At 44.5% G+C, this 19,418-nt stretch overlaps 1 protein-coding gene across 1 annotated transcript in view; it reads left to right on the top strand.

Moving 5' to 3' along the window:
* The window catches only part of NIPBL (NIPBL cohesin loading factor), a 236,193-nt gene that overhangs the window by 157,000 nt on the left and 59,775 nt on the right, over positions 1 to 19,418 (top strand). The window contains exons 17-19 of the mRNA XM_042451336.1: positions 2,678 to 2,909; positions 10,907 to 11,058; positions 11,877 to 11,957. Coding sequence (XP_042307270.1) covers positions 2,678 to 2,909; positions 10,907 to 11,058; positions 11,877 to 11,957 — 465 coding nt within the window. The remainder of the gene's footprint in view (positions 1 to 2,677; positions 2,910 to 10,906; positions 11,059 to 11,876; positions 11,958 to 19,418) is intronic.

The following is a 19,418-nucleotide window of genomic DNA, read 5'->3' as shown; positions in this document are numbered from 1 at the left end:
ACAGCCGGTATCAAATCAATGATACATCATAATTACAATCATTTTGCCTTGCATGTGTAGGGGGTGTTATACTTATATTTGGTGTATTGCATTGACTTGATGTTCAGTAAACCTCTGATTTGTTTGCAGTGACACTCCTGTTTCTTACTTGTGTAACTTTCCAGTCTTAGATTTGTGAGTCACAGAGACCACAAAGAAAGACAGGTTGCATTCCTGTAACTGTAGTTCTTGAAGTGGTCCTTCAAGACCACTTCAAGTGGTGAAATGTGAACTCACACAACCCCACCCATCCTCCCCTCATAGTGGCCTTCCTGTCCTTTGGATTCCTGTATTGCCGTTCAATGGAACTGGCATTTACCTAGCAAGACTTCTATATAAGATTGCTGGAGGTGGGTGGAGTACCACCAAACTTCGTATGTAATACTTTCGAAGGTTTCAAAAGGTGCACTGTGTAGGTGCAGGATAATCCATTTGCGTGAGTTCACATTTCACCACTTGAAGAACTACCTGTATGCAACCTGTAACTTCAGTATTCATCAGTGAACCACAATGATTCTAGTTGAAAGTGTTTTTGTACTAAACTGAAGTTGACTCACAGCTGCCCTCTAGTGCCAGTAATTTTTATTTTAAAATGTAACCCTGTTGAAAAGTTCAGGATAGCTGGCTAAATAAATTCAATTTTTTGTATTAAACAGCTGCCCTTGAATGTGTCTACCTAAAATATGACAATTAGCTGCATATTCTGAATAGCCATGAGATATGGAAATAAAAATTTGCCTTAGTCAGGTTAATAGGTAGTCTAGTTCACTGGCCATCTACATTGATTGGCAGTGGTCTCCTAAGTTTTCAGACAGGCATATTTCTAGCGCTTTCTGAAGGTGCTAGGAATTGAGCATGAGATTTTTAATACTGAGCTTTAATGCTAAGTTATGACTCCCCAGTATAATAGGCAACTTTCTGCATTATTCAATGTAAAGTGAAGTTATCAGGAAGTAAGCACTATATGCTTCTCTAGGTAAATTTAGCAATTATTCTAGCCTCCTATGTCTTCATTAGATGGGGCAATATGTCCTATCCATCATGATTTGGTCATGATAACATCCAAACCTGGGAGTGACCCAACTTTACCCTCTCTCATGGTGATCCTGGCTCCCTGACAGACCATTTCTACTGCCCATATTCACTTCTCAGAGAGTGGGATGCTAATGGGATCTGTTGTTGTATAGAGTAAATAGAGAAATGGCTACATATTTCAGTTCTTTACAGACCTCTTGCTTTGATTTTATTTTACATTTCACTCAGTATCTCTTTTCTGTTTTTACATTGGACCTGCCTAAAGGGATAGTATAGTATCTTGCCAAAGAGATGTATTCCTCTGTAAGGCATCTCTAAGGTGCTAATATATTATCTGACCCTCGACCGAAAGATGTATGGGAGACTTAATCCACAAAATTAAACTTTGAGGTGGTACACATGGGTGCTTTGTGACGCCCTGATGCCAAAATTAGGGCTCGCTACAGCGCAGCATCTGTATGCACCAAGCCCTAATATCAGTGTCATTATGTAACAAGGCTGTGGCCCTGTCCACATGGGGTGCAACCTCATGACGTAAGGGTGCCAGAGTGCCCACATGCCTCTGGGTGGAAGCAGTGTCCTAAGGGCTGCAACGCTTATTGCACCGGAAAAAGGAGCCCCTCTAGGCGGCTCCTTTTTTGCTGCACAGCGTTGCCACCCTGTTTGGTTGCTGTGGCAACACAGCGCAGCAAAGAGGGGTGTCATTTCGCGGCCCTTGTGTACTGCCCCCAAGTGATAGTTTGTTGACTATTCCACTTTGGGAGCTACTGTTACTAATTTGTTAATGTAAATAGCCATATACATCCATTGGACATTCAGACATATTGCTTGGAATTGTAGTCCTTCCAGCAAGACTTTTGGCCATTGATGTGCTCCCCCTTCTTTGTATCTATTGGGTTTCTTACTGGGCATAAGAAAATTGAAAAGAACAGAGAACTTTATCAGTATGGCAGTTTAGCAAGACTTCACCTCTATGAGCAATTGCCCCAGTATTTGTAGAAACAGTGTGCACTCTGGTACAAGGTAATTCTGGATGTGGCTTGGCTGATTTGCATGTGTCTCCAACTTGATACAGCAAATTCACAGCTTTTAGTAGTACAGAAATTAGTATTATAACATTTTAAATCATGCTGTTTCTAAACGTACAGGAACACAGCTGCTGGGTAAACTTGGCCTAAAGTCACCAAATCCTGTCTGATCTTGGAAGCTAAGCAGGGTCAGCCCTGGTTAGGACTTGGATGGGAGATCTTGAACAGAGATATCAGGGCTGTAGGCTATGTTTCAGAGGAAGGAATTGGCAAAAGCACCTCAGAGTATTCCTTGCCTAAGAAAACCCTATGAAATTCATGAAGTTACCATAAGTCAATAAGTGACTTGAAGGCACACACATGCACATAATGAAGAAAGATTTTTTTCTGAGACAGAAGTGAAGTAGAGGGCGGGGTGATTACTGACTTATATGTGACCGCTGAGGAATTTTTTAAAAGTTGAAAAATATTAAGTCAGTATACTTCATCATATTGTTGCACTGACTTTATTGACCTACATTTGCTTTAATGTATAACTTAATTAAAAAAAAACTTAACACTCAATTTTTCTGCAGAATAATGACACAGAAGATGAAGAGAGATTATGGAGAGACTTGATCATGGAGAGAGTTACAAAATCAGCAGATGCCTGTCTTACAGCTATCAATATTATGACATCACCCAACATGCCCAAAGCTGTATATATTGAAGATGTAATAGAAAGAGTTATTCAGTATACTAAATTTCACTTGCAGAATACGCTTTATCCTCAGTATGATCCTGTTTACAGATTGGATCCTCATGGCGGTTAGTATGAAAACTAACATGTATTAGACAGTATTGAATGAGTACAGGCAGGTTCCAAGCATTCCATTGAAACTTTATTAATTGCCATTAATTTCTATGTGAACCAAATATTTTAAATTTATCTCTGGATCCCAGTCTGTGCCCATGCAATCACAAACTACAGTAGGCCAGAATTCTTGAATGCTCATGTCCCATTACATATAAAATGGCATAGTAAAATGGTGTCACTTATATTAAATTGCAAAATCAAGGTTTGCTTTTTGGAATATATTTCTTTTTGGTATATTTTCAAGCCATGGATGGGTGAAATTATGGATAAAAACCTGTGGATATGGAGGTCTGGCTGGGTTTTACATGGATTGTAAAACTTATGGCATTTTAAAAAATTGTTTTAACTTGTTTGAACTGTATAATATGGTTTTTAGTCTTGTTTAAATTATTTACTGATTTTTATTTGGAGTTTTTTTATACTTTTGTTACCCTGTAATTTCATGATAAAAGAGTGGGTTAAATATATGTGCATGTTTGTGTATATGAGTATGTATGTATGTATGTATGTATGTATAGATAGATAGATAGATAGATACATGCCCTAGTTCGTTGAGCCACATTGTCATAGTTCTTGTTACAAGTTTATATGAGCAAAACCAATTTAAATGTAAATTAGAGACCTCTCTTCTTCCTTGACTAAATTTTATTCAAAGTGTTTGTATCCCATCTGTTGAAATAACATAATGCACATTAATAATGTCAGTAAAACCAACAGTAATCTTATAAAAGTCTGAAACAATAAAGACATTCATAGCATGAAGCAACCTATAAAGGAGTATCCATTGAACTCTTTAAAGTAGAACAGTCTTTGTTACTATCAAAGTTTTTCTGCAGTGTGGGGATGGGATCCTTCATGCTGAGTCTGGCTGCTCCCCTCTACTTCACGGGCAGGACCTGCCAATCAACATCTTAAGAAATGCCAGTCCCACCTTCCCAGTTCTGTATTGCCTCAGCTTGGATTAAAAAAAAAAAGACATTTAGCACTTTTTGAGATTGGGTCAGGTTTGCAGGCTGAACATCACTGTAATTACCTGAGCCTTTGTTACTCTACTGAGGATGGTCAGTCTCAGCTCCATATTTTCCTTATTATTTTCCTCAGCCTTTATCATTATTTACCTTGGCCTTTACCATCCTAACGGGCACAGCTAGGTGTCATTGTGAGTGCATGCAGTTCAGATCTCTCCTCAGGTGAGGAGTGTGTAATTGACTGTGTGTCTGTTTAGATGCCCAAAGAGTGTTCAGAAGGTTCGGACCAGCTAGTTCTTTCTGAGGCTTTGGCATAGAGTTTTGTTGATGCTACTGAGACTGCAGTGGAGGGCAGTATGCCATACCATGCTGGTGCAGGCTGTGTGAAGAAACTGACTGGCGCAATTTTGAATGTGCACATGTATAGGATTGATGCTCCTGTTTTGCTCCTTCCCCTGGTTATTAATGGTCAAGAGCTTGCTCAGGTGTTTATGACTGATCTCTGTCATAGCCAGGCATGCTGTGAGGTCCAATGGATCAGGGGCTGTTGGGGGGGGGGGGGAGAGTAGTGGTGTCTTTGTTAGCCCAAAATGGCGGGCAAGTTAAGCGCACACAAAAAAGACATTAAAATGTTCACAAGCCTAGAAAATGCAGCTCTTTGATGACCATGAGCCATCTTGTTAAATTAAAACATTCTGGAAAATATTCCCCCTCTGCATGTTCATCTTGCTCTCAGGGGATGGAGGAATGTGTGAAACATGCCCCTTTGATGGTTTCTATGCCTCGGAAAGTCAAAAGAAAGACAGATATGTCTCTTTTGTCCCTTTTGTTGTCAGTGGGGAGAGTCTTCTGTTTCTACAGGATTGTCTGACACAGAGAAGGAAGAGCTGTACCCAGATGGGGGGCTCTACCTGTTTATGTTTCTCCTTGTTTGTTTGCATCTGAGTAGTTTTGTATTCTGGTATGAAAAGCAGAAAAGGCATTGCATTTAATGCTGTTAGTAAAGATGGTGATGCTGTTATGGAAGAGGTACCAGAAATCAGGTCTAAGGCTATATAGGACCATTCTGTGGTACCTTCCATTATTCAGGGTATGGGGAAAGAAACTAATAGTCTGGATAGGTTTTTGCACAAGTCTCATGATGCATCAGCTCTGGCTGATTTGCCAGGACATCTATTCCTTGGGCAAAGCACTTGCTTTTCTTTATTCCCAAGAAAGATGCTAAGCTCCACCAAGGAATTAATTAATTAGAATATTGGATTTTGTGGCGGATTTGGATTCACTTGTTTGCCTCATGGGCCCTTGTGGCTGAAATTGCTGCCAGGTGGCAACTTTGGCTAATCGGAAAGTGGACAATACAGGGGTACCTCGGGTTACGAAATTAATTCGTTCCGCCGCCGCTTTCGTAACCCGAAAAGCCTTCGCAAGCCGAAAACCCATAGGTGCTAATGGGGAAAAGCCGCGATTTCGTGTGAAATAGCGCCGAAAAGCACCAAAATTTTCTTCGTAACCCGAAATAACCTTCGTAACCCGGAACAGTTATTTCCTATGGGATTTTTTCGTATCCCGGAAATTTCGTAACGTGGGTATTTCGTATCCCGGGGTACCACTGTAAATCCAAAACTAATCTGACCACATGCTCTAAGGGATCAGAATTATTTAGTGCTGCCGTAAATGAGGTGCTGATTGAAACCAAAGACAGAAAGAAAGCATCCCCATTATTGGTTAAAAAGGCAGAGAGAAAAAATAATTTCATCCTAGACCTCAGTCTATTCATGGGTATAGGCCCAAGTTTCAGTGGAGAGCATTTAAATTTTTCAGGTCAAATTAGGGTCTCATCAAAACAAGATATCCAAAAACAATGTATAGAATTTAGTAAGGGTTCTCCACCTCTTCCAACAAACAGGGTGGAAAGCTGAGTCAATCCTTCTGACTTGGGGCAGCTCCCAAATGGGTCTCCCCTTCTTCATTTTGCCCGTTGCTGGGCACACATGTCTCCCACTGCTTGGGTGAGCAGTACTCTGAGGGAAGGTTGCTTTCAGTTGCTTTAAAGTATCAAACATTTCCTTCAGATAAGGGCCATAGAACTGGTTCTTCATCAGGAGCCTCTCACTCTCTGCTCTTCTTATTAACAAAGAATAAGTAGGACTGGAGAGCCATTCTGAACCTTCATAGAGTCAGTTGCTTTGTGGGCAAGTGGAGGTTCTGCATGGAAATTCTGTGTTCAGTTTTGGAAGGGGTACAAGAGAGGGACTTCTTGGCATCTATTCATATCCAGATGTGTATCTGCACATTCCACTATGTCTTGTGTACCAGATGTACCTCAAGTTCGCCTACCTGGAGGACCACTTTCAGTATAGGGTCTTGCCTTTTGGTCTGTTGGCTTCTCTGTGGGTGTTCACAAAGGTGTTAGTATCCTTGGTTGATCATCTGAGGTTGAGAGGAGTGCATGTTTACCTGTACCTGGATGACTTGTTCACATTTTCTGCAGAAGGGCAGGGAGAAATGTCTGGATCACCATGTATTATGGGTTTGTTATCAACAAGGAAAAGAGCTATTTCGAGCTGGTTCTGCATCTCCAGCATTTGGGAACCATTATAGATATATCCCTGCACAGGCCCTTTCTTCCGGATGACAGACAGGAGAAGATCCAGGCTTTGATCATGACAGTATTGAGGTATTCATTAGTGTGCCTGGTGGTATTATCCATACTGTTAGGTCTGATGGTGGCTTCTTTGGACTTGGTTTCTTGGACAAGGTTCCATCGGAGGAATCTCCAGTGGTTCCTTCTGCCATACCAGGATGAGATTGCGCAGAAGTGGAACCTAAGTCTAATTCTTCCCTTACAGTGAACTTTTCTCTATATTGGTGGTTTTTAAGTGTGTTGTTGTAAGGGATTCCCATTTGCAACCTGAGGAGAGTATTAGTTATGACCAATGCTAGCTTGTGAGGTTTGGGGACACACTACAATGGACAGATGGTGCCAGTCCTGTGATCATCCAGTGAGAGGATACACTGTACCAACTGGCTGGAGCTACTGGCAGTGTATTTGACACTCCCCATTCGTAAGTTTAGGGCAAACATATACTGATCTTGATGGATAATGTGGCCACCAAAACCTGCATAAATAAGCAAGGGTCTGTGTGGTTGCAGTCCCTGAAGAGGTGATCTGCTTATTGCACTGTGGGCAGCATCTTCCTGTCAGAGTGGAATTTCTGAAGGGTCAACTGAATTGTCAGGCCAATTGGCTTAGTTAAGAGAGTCTGGACCAGGGAGAACGGGCCCTGAACTCTGGTGTTTCAAAGAATAGTAATGTACAGTGTTTTACATTCCTTGGATGGACCTTTTTGCTCCCCTGCCCTGTGCAGGGACAATAACAAACTCCTTCAGTTTGTATTGAGATTTTGGAAAGAGAGAGCACTGGCCTTCAGTGCTGTCACAGTAACTTAGCCAAGAGTGTTGCACTACAGTTTTCCCCAAATAGTGATACTATGCAAGGTGTTAGGAAAATAAAGATGGAGAGATTGAATGTGTGATAGTACCCGCATCAGTCTTGGCCTTTCTACAGTCAGGTTTTGTAATGACTGGGCCCTCCAGTCATTTGGGTACTTCTCCTGAACCACAAAGGGTTAATCTGAGGGAGGTACATGCTAATGAGAGCTGACATCACATGCTAATGAGCAGTTACATCATAGCTGACGTAAGGCTTGCCTGGCCAATCAGCAGTGCCAGAGCGGCCTTTTCAAGAAGGTTCCATGAGAGGACTTTAAATACCCTGTAGGATCATGCTTCTTTTGTCCTCCATCATTGTGTTTGGTTGGGGGAACCAGCTGTGTGCTTGCACGAAGGCAGGCAAAAGTGATGCAAGTGGAGCTAGGCCACGAGGGCCAGCTCCTTGCATCTGAGAACTCAACAAGGACTGCAAATCTCATCACTGTGTGAGTAGCTAGAAAATGTATTAGCTAGTGCATTTAGATTTTGTTATGTTTATCTAATAGCTTGCCTGAAATGAATACTTTGTAACTATGCTTTCTGTACCTGCAAGGCAAGGAGGCTTTGCATGAATGATATCTTCCTATCCTATTCTATTTCTTTAAAATAAATATCTTTCTTTAAGAGTATCTACTGTCTCTCTCTGCTCCTGTACACGTGCCTTAGCTCAGTTACTGATTGCTTTAAGTTAGCAAGGAAAAGGAAACAAGAAATCCCTAGCAAGTCCCAGTGTGTGCTTAGGGAGACGTAGTTCATTGAGATTCACTGGGTGGTGGCAGCGAAGAATACAGGATCTCAAGGGGTCTCATTCAGCTCAGCAGGGAGCGGGAATGGAGACCTAGGAGACTCTAGGGGAAAGTTTAAGGGACTCCCTGGGAGTAGGAGCCAAGCACAGGGTGGCTGGGTGGCTGCTGGACTCCCAGGTATCACCACAGGTTTGAACAAAGATGTTACTATGAACCTTCTCCAGGGACATGTTTCTGCCTTGAGTTGTATCTTGAAAAGACAGTGGGGTAAGCCACTAGCACCCTATCCACTTGTGCAGATTTTTTTTTTTAAGTGAGTATCTTTGGTTTGGCAGAGAACGGAACATCAGTCCCCTTCCTGAAATGTACATGTGGTTCTCTTGAGTGCTTGAGTTAGTGGGATTGAAATTCCTTATGTTGAAAGTCTCGGTTTTGGGAGCGATTTCATTGGCTCACAGAGTCTCTGAGCTGTCAGTGTGTGAGGACTTGTGTATTTTTCACAATAATTAATGTACTTAAGTTGGATCCTTCCTTTGTCCCTAAATTTAATGCCATGTTCCATCAATCTCAAGAGACCATTTTGTCAACTTTTTGTCGAAATCCCAGAGTACCACAAGAGAAGGAATGGCACATATTAGATCTGCTTAGGGTTCTTAAGTTCTGCTTAGCGAGGACTAAACAGGTTTGCAGATCTGAATGTTTATTTGTTTCTTTTCAAGGGAAGACTAAAGGTTGATGGGTATCTTCTTCCATCTTGTCTCCTAGCCCAAGGAAATAAAATGCATTGAATTGGCTTATATCCTACTGTTGGAGGACACCTGGCTTGACAACAGTACACATGAAAGGGATCTAGGAGTCCTAGTAGACCACAAGTTGAACATGAGTCAGCAGTGTGATGTGGCAGCTAAAAAAGCAAATGCAGTTCTAGGCAGCATCAATAGAAGTATAAGGGAAGTAATAGCACCACTCTATTCTGCTTTGATTAGTCCTCACCTGGAATAATGTGTCTAGTTCTGGGCACCATAATTCAAAAAGATGGTAAAAGGTCTGGAACTCATGCCCTGTGATGAGTGACTTAGGGAGCTGGGTATGCTCAGCCTGGATAAGAGAAGGTTGAGGTGATATGATAGCTCTGTTTCAATATTTGAAGGGATGTCATATTGAAGATGGAGCAAGTTTGTTTTCTGTAAATTCTGGGACTAGGACCCGAAGCATTCAATTCAAGTTACAGGAAAAGAGACTTCACCTCTACATTAGAAAGAACTTCGTGACAGTAAAAGCTGTTGGGCATTGAAACACTCCCTTGGAGTGTGATGGAGTCTACTTCTTTGGAGGTTTTTAAACAGGCTGAATGGCCATCCATTGGGTGTTTCTTGATTGTGTATTCCTATATGGCAAGGAGTTGGGCTGGATTGCCCTTGTATTTTCTTCCAACTATGATTCTGTGATTCTAGTCATAGTTCTTTATTGGTTCCAGAAGGCGTTCAGGCACACTCCATTCATGGTGCTGCTACTTCTGCAGCTTTGAATACAGCAGCTTCTCTATTAGAGTTTTGTAGGACAGGCACTTGGGCTTCCCCATCATCTTTTGTCAGAAAGTATTGGATAGGCAAGTTTTCTTCCATGGACACATACTTTGGCTAGCATGAAGGATTGCCTCCCCACATTGCAGGAAAACAGAACATTGGTACTTACCTACCATGAAGTTCCTTTTCTGCAGTTGTAGGGAGGGAATCCATCCCACCCTGATTGGTGGAGGGCTTGTTTGTTTTTGACCACTGGTGGTATGCTCTTCTGTTGCTGGAGCTTTATCCCACCATCACTAGGAGGGTGGGATTGGCTTTCCCTCATATGGTGGTAAGGTTGATTGACAAGTTGAAGCTCTGCCTGTGAAACATGAGGGAAGAGCCAGACACAACATGAAGGTTTCCTTCCCCACAACTGCAGAAAAGAAAATTTCATGGTAAGGACCTTCCATTCTTAGTGATCAGATGTTAGCAATTCCGTTAAAAACATACTGTGATCTTTTCAGCCTGTCAGCTCCTTTGTCCTGTCCATATTTTCCAGTTTCCATTTGTGTCTTTCATAGCTGCTCCCTTCACCTTGGTTCAGTCCTTTGCTTCAGGAAGTCCTTATTGCCTGTTATGACTGGGAAAGCTGCTTGAGTATGCAGTGAATTTTCTAGCAGTAGATCTGTTCTGTGGCTCGGGTAAATCTTGTGGGAGAAAGGTGACATAAAAATAAAATAAATAATACAGTGGTACCCCGGGTTACGAATTTAATTCGTTCCGCGGCGCCGTTCGTAACCCGAAAGATTTCGCAACCCGAAACCGCTAGCGCTGGAAAGCCGCGGCTTTTAAATTTCGTGCCAAAAAGCGCCAAAACACACCAAAAAAAAATTCGTAACCCGAAAAATCTTTCGTTACCCGGAACAGTTTTTTCCAAGCTAACTTTTTCGTACCCCGGAAATTTCGTAACGCGATCAATTCGTATCCCGGGGTACCACTGTAAATAAAATAATAATAAGATGTGAAGATGTTGTGGTATCCTAGGAATAACCAGTTTCACTCAAGTTAATGTGCATCATTGTATAAAAGCTTTAAGCATTCTCACCAAGAGTTCTCTTTCCAGTCCCTTTCCTTAACCATAAAATCAGTTTGATTTTTCCCAAGTGAAGCTTTATAGTTGCTTGTCATGTTATTTAAAGTTGTAAAAAGTATAAATTGGTTTTAAATTCTCTAGGTGGTGTGTTAAGCTCAAAAGCAAAGCGTGCCAAGTGTTCCACACACAAACAGAGAGTGATTGTGATGTTGTACAACAAAGTTTGTGATATTGTTAGCAGTTTGGCAGAATTACTGGAGATACAGCTTCTTACTGACACTACTATTCTTCAGGTAAGCTTGATTCTTTTCATTCCAATATTTTTTTTCCTGATTGCATGTATAATTTTCTTCGGTAAATATTTTGAGTGATTAGAGCATTTTCTACAGTGTTGTGCTAATAAAATGTTAATAATTTTAATCTGCTAGATATTAAAATCTATATAAAATCTTTGAGCCTTGCTTATATGAGGTGAGGAGAACATATGTGCTTTTGAAGATCAGAAACATTGAAACCTCTCTACTCATTCAGTATTCTTAGTCTGCTTTTGACTTGTCTTCTGAGCATCCTCGTTTCACTTCCTGTTCTTTACACATTCTTCCTATTTAAATAAAATTGCACACTGTAATTGAAAGTTGTTGTCTCATGGCCACAGTTACTTTGGACTAAATCTAATACTAATGGAAACACTATTTTAAAAAAGGAGATGAATATGTGCATCTGTCTTTGTCTTAGAACTGAAACACATCACATTTCTTTCATTGTGAATGTAACATACTATACCTAGTATGAGAACTTTGCATATATTATGAAAGACAGTCAATGCTCAGAATCTAATACTGTGAAGACAGAGGTCCATATGCATAACTGTTGCCTTCTTTTTTCTCTTATATTCTCCCGTGTCCCAAAATCTGCCTTCCAGAGCAGACTTGGATGTCAAGCAAGGGGTTGAAGAAGAAGAGAGAATTGCCCTTGTCTCATTTTTGGTGATGGATTGAATAAGTTTCATGAGAGGAATAAATGTATTAGATTTTAATCCAGAAGTCAGAACAGATTTTTTCTTCGTGTGCCAAACATTATGCCCATTTATACTCTTTTTTATTTTTCATAGGTTTCTTCAATGGGAATAACTCCTTTTTTTGTAGAAAATGTCAGTGAACTTCAGTTATGTGCCATCAAACTAGTCACTGCAGTAAGTATACATTTTTAATCTGATTTTATTCTTAAGAAATCTGTAACTTCTGTTTGCTTGTCTATTTTTTAGAGGTCATGAGTATGTGGTGTTAAAGGATTATATGATCAGTCTCTTACCAATCACAATACATTTTAATTGTGTCAATTAATTTAGTATTTGTAGTAGAGATGTTTCATTCTTTTGTTAAAAAAGGAACCTACATAAGGATTCTGTCAAGCATGTATAGTGATGGAAGACAGACCTTGTAAAACCAAAATTTCCATCCTTGCAGACACACACAGCCTTCATGCACCAAAGTGCTAGTGAATCAGTTGGAGTAGAAGTTCTGGTGGCATTGAGGGCAAGAGGAGGGAGAGAGATAAAAATGACTTCTTGTAGGTACTATAGGGGGAAGGATATTTATTTATTTATTTATTTATTTTGGTCTGTTGAGGCTTCTTTCATTGGATCCTGGCTCTAGTGATTTCTTTATAAATAAAAGTGTATATTTGTATATTAGTAATGAATTATTTTTTTGTTTAAGTAATATAATGGGTATTTCATAATTTTAAGGGTTTTCTTCTTTATGTGTGAACTGAATGCAAAGCAAGTAATAAATTGTAATTGACAAGAAGTTAAAACAACCAGATCTGTTACAAGAGTAGTTAAGAATGTAACTACAGTGGGCCCTTTCCTTATGCGGGGATCCGTTCCAGATCCCTCCAGGTAATTCTGCATATGTTCGTGCCCCATTGAAAATAATAGGGTGTGTGCTTGCGGCACGCGTGCCATAGGCTCTATTGCTGCATGGCTTCAGCGTAAGCGGGCGTACTGTATTTCAAAGGGCCCTTATTATGCTTGCCTAAACTCATTTCTAATTCAGGAAGGGCCCACTGTAACTTACTTTGAATATGTTAAGTCTTTCACAAGTACAAGAGGCTAGTGCCACATGTGACATTCTTTGCATTCCTCCTGTGTCAGAAAGGCAACAGCAATAAGAGCTCATTGCTCCCATATATAATCTGTTTGGTGGGATTGAAATATCATGGCTACTGTAATGTGGGTTTAAGGACTGGGCTGAGTAATGCTTAATTGGTTTTGAAACCAACTTCAGGATAGCAGCTTAAACGTCTTCTTTGTGGTCTCTGCAAAGAACACAAATGGGTTATTCTGTGCCTGCGCAGCATTTCCGGACCCTACTGGAATCGCTAGGGAAGACTTTTTGGCGGTAGCTCCTCCCACCCTCTATATAGGCAGGAGGTCTTCCCACCCTTTCTCAGTTCCTTTTGTCCGCCGCATGAGCAGCTTAGGAACTTTGCTCAGGAATCGCTCTTTCCTTAGCTTTCACTTTCGTTTACTGCATTGCTGACTTTGCTTGTCTCTGACTACTCTTTAGATTGTGATTTGGACTTGGTTTGGACTCTGATTAATGGTAACAACTCAGACTCCTGACAATTCTTTTGCCCTCCGGCCCTTTTTCAAGTATGTCTGCGCACTTTTTTAAAAAGTGCACTGAATGTGGGACTAACATCCCGGCTCAAGATGGACACTCTTTGTGCCTCCTTTCCCTCGGAGAAGGTCACGTTCCTGCCTCCTGTCCTCACTGCATGGCCTTCACCCCACAGGCCAGGAAGAACAGAGAGATGCGGCTCAGGTCCATGCTCTGTGCACAAATCCTGAAGCCTTTCACCTCCTGAGTCCCTGCCAAGGCTTCAGCCGCTAAGGGTGAACTCTCATCTGTGGCTCCAGGGGTCCCTGCCAAGGCTATTGCAGACAAAGGCACTACCCCTTTGTCTCCTCTGAAGGTCCTTGCCAAGGCTATTACTGCTGAGGGCAAACTCTCTCCGGAAGCTTCCCAGTCACCAGGCAAGTGCAGGTCCTTGGACCAGGATGCGGCTGGCCACCTATCCCCGCTGTGGGCGGGGCCAAAGGGCCCAGCATGGGTAAACCCCCGGAGGGCTGCATGAGTGCTGGGAAACAGACACACACAAACGAGAGTGTAGTGCAGAGCTCAACCAGAGCAATATTTACTGTGAAATAAACCCTCCAGTCATTCTGAAAACCTAACCAGAGTCCCGTAACACAAAACTACAGGCCCACTGGGCCTATTCTCGTCTCTTCCAACGGATGTGTCTTCCCTTGGCTTCCTCCATTTCTCAGCAGGACTCAAGCTTCTGGCTCTGCTCCAGGCCACTTGAAGACCTTCTCGGCCACCTCTCGCTCAGCCTTCTCCCACTCGCGTGGATGGGGTCTGTACTCCCAGCGGTCCCCTCTCTCGTCCCACCAGCGTCCCTCCAGCTCTTCCTCGCTCCACCTCGTCCTAAATCCCCACTCGTCCTGGTACCTTCCTTCCAGGTCTCCTCCCCTCTAAGGGTCTGGTAACTTGACCGTTAGGTGTGGTCCTACTCTCCGCCTCCCATGACTGCTCTGCAGGGAGATGGAACACCCCTGGCGTGCCGAAGACACCACCACTCTCCTCTCCTCCCAGGGTCCTTCTCCCTGTCCTCTCCACGCCCGGTCCCTCCTCCCCCCCCAGGGTTTCCCTTCCCCAATTATAAGCGCTTCCACGTTCCCTCTCCCCAGCTGGGGCTCCTCTGGTCCCTCCCTAGTGCCCACCTGGCGCTGCTCTTCTAAACCTGCCTTTCTCTCTCCATCTGGGTCCCTCTGTCCTTCCACCTCCACTCCGTCAGCCCTCCCAACCTCCAGTCTCCTACACATCACTCAGAGAAAAATGCATGGCTCGGACCGGACTCCGTCTCTGGCCGTCGGTCCCGTACTGACACGCCAGTCCAGCCCGCTGATACCGAACTGGGCTCAGATACAGTGCACCCAACCAGAGCTCTTCCCATCTCTTGGGCCCGACCGAGCTCCTTCCTCCCGTAGGCTGAACCCTACCAGCTCTTGGAAGGTGAAGAAGAGGCTTCTCCTTTCACCCAAGTGGTGATTCCGGACTGGATCCTCTTTGCTGAAGCCCCTAGACGGGATGTGGTCTTTCATGAAGCCACAGGATCCTATTTCCTGCCTTTGGATCCTTCTGAAGTCCACGGGGGCCGCTTTGTTTCAACCTTCCAACCGGTTTAACCTCTTCTGCCTCCTCCAAGGTCTGCCACCTCATCCATTCCACTCCGGTCTCGACCTTCTTCAGCCTCCCGAGTGGAACCAGTCCAACCCATTCAGATGACCTCTGCCGTCTCCCTGCAAGTTCGCCCTGCGTTACCAGAGCTGGTAACCACTCAGGCCCTTTCGGTCCGTACCAGGATTGCATCCGCTGGATCCGCAGACCACTCCGTCTCAGAATATGTCCCTATCCAGCCTTCTCAGGTGCTTCTCTCTCTCGACGTGCCCTCTCCTTCAGATGACATCTTTTCCTTCTCAGAGCAGATGATCCGGATGGGCAGAGCCCTGAACACTGAGGTCCTACATTCAGACTCTCAAGCTCTGGATCCCATTGATGAGAGGGTTTGGGACAAACTCCCAACCCCACCTCCATTGCATACCTACCTTTGATGTCTAGGATTGCCAAAAGCTCTTGCCCCTCCATGTCGATGGCCCAGCCTTCAACGTAAAAACTTTAAAATCTCTTATGCATCACACAATCGGAAGAGATTTCACTCTTCGAGCACCCTTGCCTGAATTCGGCAATCGTCGAGGCCTCTCAGATCTGCTCGGCCCTGAAAACAACCTTGACCCCCAATGACAAGGCGGGTCGCAAACTGGACACTATGGCACGGAAATCTTATGCCTCTGCAGTTCTAGACCTCAAGATCCAGAACTATTCAGCCTGCATGGCTGCTTATCAACAGCAACTCTGGGGAAAGCTCTTCCTCTCTACAAAGACTTCCCTGCTGACAAAAAGCGAATTGCCATTACCATCCATGCAGAGGCCCATTCACTTGCCTCCCACCAAGTTTCGGCAGCCCAGCACTCAGCTGATAGTGCCTTCCGTTAACTTCCGGGCACACTGACCCTCAAATGCAATGCTTGGCTAAGGTCCTCAAACCTCAAGCCAAACAGTCCATCGAGGAACTCCCCTTTGACACCATGGGGCCTTTTCACAAAGAAACAGATGAGAAGCTTGACTTCAAAAATAAGATGAAGAACATAGCCCGCAAATATGGTATGTCTTCTTCCTCTACCTCTTGTACTTCCTTTTCTCAACGCCGCTTGGGATGACAAAGGCCTCCCTACCCCACCAACCAAGGTAGATCCAACCAGTCCACGGACTACCAACAACAGCGCTTTCCCCCTCAACAATAGCAGGGAAAACACCAACAAAAACAGAAATGCAAACAGCCCTTCCAAAAGAAGGACTGAGAACAAGGCAAGCGCCGCTTCTGAGATTCCCCAGCGCACTCCATCCCGTCAACTCCCCTTGGGGATTGTTTGGCCCACTTCCACCATGCTTGGGCCTCTATAACATCCGACTCCTGGGTGCTTTCCATCGTCTGTACAGGTTATGCCCTGGAGCTTCAATCTTCACCCCGAAGGGGTATCATTCTCACCACCACCACCCCAGACACCCTTCTCAACAAAGTGCGCTCCTGGGCCATTGAGCCTGTCGTCCCGTCCCGGACCCAACACTCTCTTTTTTCAAGATATTTCATTGTCTTGAAGGCCACTAGGGGCCTTCGGCCCATTTTGGACTTGCGTTTTCTCAACCCCTTTATTGCCTACAGACGTTTCCGTATGATAACCTTGGCCTCCATTTTGCCTCTTCTGTAGGAGTCAGATTGGTTCGCAGCCTTGGATCTCCGGGATGCTTACTTCCACATCAGCATCTGGAAAGACCACCGGTACCTCCTCACCTTCTCAGTCGACCCCAACTTCTTTCGGTACCTTTGGACTGTCCACCGCTCCGTGGGCCCGCCTCTGCAGTCATGGCTCCTCTAAGTCTTCAACCTGGCCTTTGACGACCCACGGATGTGGATCACCGTCCCGAGGCCCGTCATCCGCTCTCTCTGGTGGTGGCTCAACGCTCCACTGCCACAAACCTCACTGACCACCGATGTCTCAAACACAGGCTGGGAAACCCATTCAAAAAATTTTTCTGTACACGGGAGATGGTCTCCCAAGGAACGCCAACTCCACATCAACGCGCTCGAGATGCTGGCAGTCAAAAAACGTTTGAAAGCCTTCGAGACCTTCCTGTGGGACCAGGTCGTCGTCGTCCTCCTCTTCCTCATGGACAATACCACTGTGATGTATTACATCAACAAGCAGGGCGGTACCAGGTCGGCCACCTTCCTGGACCTCACTCTTCAAATCTGTAACTGGTGCATCTGGAAACGGATCATTCTGCAAGCCATACATCTCCCCGGAGAAGACAACAAACTTACAGACAAACTGAGTAGGACGCCGGACTCCTGTCATGAGTGGCAGGTCTCCCGCCACCTCTTCTCTCTGTGGGGAATGCCGGACGTTGACCTTTTTGCCTCTCATCTCAACACTCAGTGCAACCACTTCTGTTCCAGGCTCCCTTTGCCTTGGTCCCGAGGGGACGCCTTCCTCTTCTAGTGGTCCGGCAAAAAGTTCTGCGCCTTCCCTCTGTCCCCTCTCATCATCAGGGTGGTAGCAAAGCTACACATGGACAGATCGAACACGATCCTGATCACTCCCTGGTGGCCGAGGCAGCTGTGGCTCTCCCCCTTCCTCCATCTCTCCAAGAAGCAATTCTGGCCCTTGCCGCTCCGTCCAGACCCCTTGACCCTTCACGACGGTTGGGTTCAACACTTAGACATCAACATTCTCCACCTTGTGGCTTGGAGGATTCAGGCTTGACTGACCTCTCGGTACCGGTCCAAGAAATTATCTTGGCTTCTCAAAAGCCCTCCAGTCAGCGCTCCTACACCTCCAAATGGGCAAAATTTTTGGCTTTCCTGACTTCAAAGGGACTCACCTCCTCAGAGGATAATGTCTCTACTGTCCCGGACTTCCTCCATCAGATCTCAGCATCTGGATTTTCCATTTCGTCCTTGAAATGCTACCTCATGGCCATTTGTGCCCACTTGCAATTTTCAGGCTGTCCCTCCTCCTTCACCGGCCTGCTCGTGAAGAAATTCCTCAAAGGGCTTACCAACCTCAAACCACCAGCAGTAATCCCTACTCCCTCTTGGGACCTGCAACTCATATAATAATAATAAAATTTATTTGTATCCCGCCCCTCTAAGAATAATCGGGCCGGCTAACAAAGTTAAAAATACAGCACATATAAAATCCCTGGTGCCCTCCCCTCCTTAAAAGAGTATTAAATTCAATGCAGAATTAAAAACAAGCAAAAAACAACGAAAAACATACAATTTAAAAACTGACCAGAAGGTCAACAACATCACATCAGCAAACCATCAATGGGAGCGGCAGTATCTTATTCCCAGACGTTTTTTCTGAGGCCGGGTTCTCTATTCTGGGAAGGCCTGCCGGAAGAGATTCGTCTTAACAGCCTTTTTAAAGGTGTCTAAGGATGTAAGCAGACGGATCTCATCCGGCAGGCCATTCCACAGTCTGGGGGCGACGATGGAAAATGCCCTCTGGGAGGTAGCTGAGAGCCTAGATTTTTGTAGCTGAAGTAGGCCTCTCCCAGAGGAGCGGAGTGCACGGGGAGGATTGTAGAGGAGAAGGCGGTCCCGAAGATAGTTTGGACCCAAGCCATTTAGGGCTTTAAAGGTGATAACCAACACCTTGTACTGGATCCGGAAGCTAATGGGCAGCCAGTGGAGGGACATTCATTGAGAGAGGAGACGCCATCAGAATTCAAGGCCGACGAACGAGACATGGAGACAAAGTATGTATTCATGGAAGAAACCTTTGGCTTCCTGTGACCCTAGGCTTCTCACCTGGAAGACAGCCTTCTTGGTAGCCATCACCTCAGCACGCTGTGCCAGTGAACTTTGTGCCCTCTGTAAGGACTCTCCATTCTTGAAATTTTTTAAGGACAAGGTCATCCTCCGTCCAGACATTTCCTTCCTTCCGAAGGTGGTATCCACCTTCCATCTCAATCAGGACATTGTCCTCCCAACGCTAGCCCCGAACTCAACCACTGACACCGAGTGCAGACTCCACTCCCTTGATGTCAGACGGGCGCTAGCTTTCTACCTCGACAGGACTGCATCTTCTCGTCGTTCCACCAGACTTTTCGTCTGCTACTCCAACCCCAACATGGGGCTTTCAGTCACACCTCAACACTTCTCCAAATGGGTGACTTCCGTAATCCTTCTCTCTTATGAGATTTTTGGGAAGACTCTGCCTGCTCGAATTCGAGCCCATTCCACCAGGGCGGTAGCTTCATCTTCAGCCTTGCTCTCGGAATTCCCTTGGAGGACATTTGCAAGGCTGCAGTGTGGTCACAACCTTGACCTTTATCAAGCACTACAGACTTGATACCAGACATTGACATGAAGCAGCCTTTGGCAGAGCTGTTCTTCTCTCCGGACTTCATTAAGGCACTTGTCAAATCACAACACTCACACTGTTCTGGTTTAATTA

The sequence above is a fragment of the Sceloporus undulatus genome, chromosome 2 (genome assembly GCF_019175285.1).
Source record: "Sceloporus undulatus isolate JIND9_A2432 ecotype Alabama chromosome 2, SceUnd_v1.1, whole genome shotgun sequence".
Classification (NCBI taxonomy): Eukaryota; Metazoa; Chordata; class Lepidosauria; order Squamata; family Phrynosomatidae; genus Sceloporus; species Sceloporus undulatus.
This window is presented reverse-complemented; position numbering and strand designations above follow the sequence as displayed.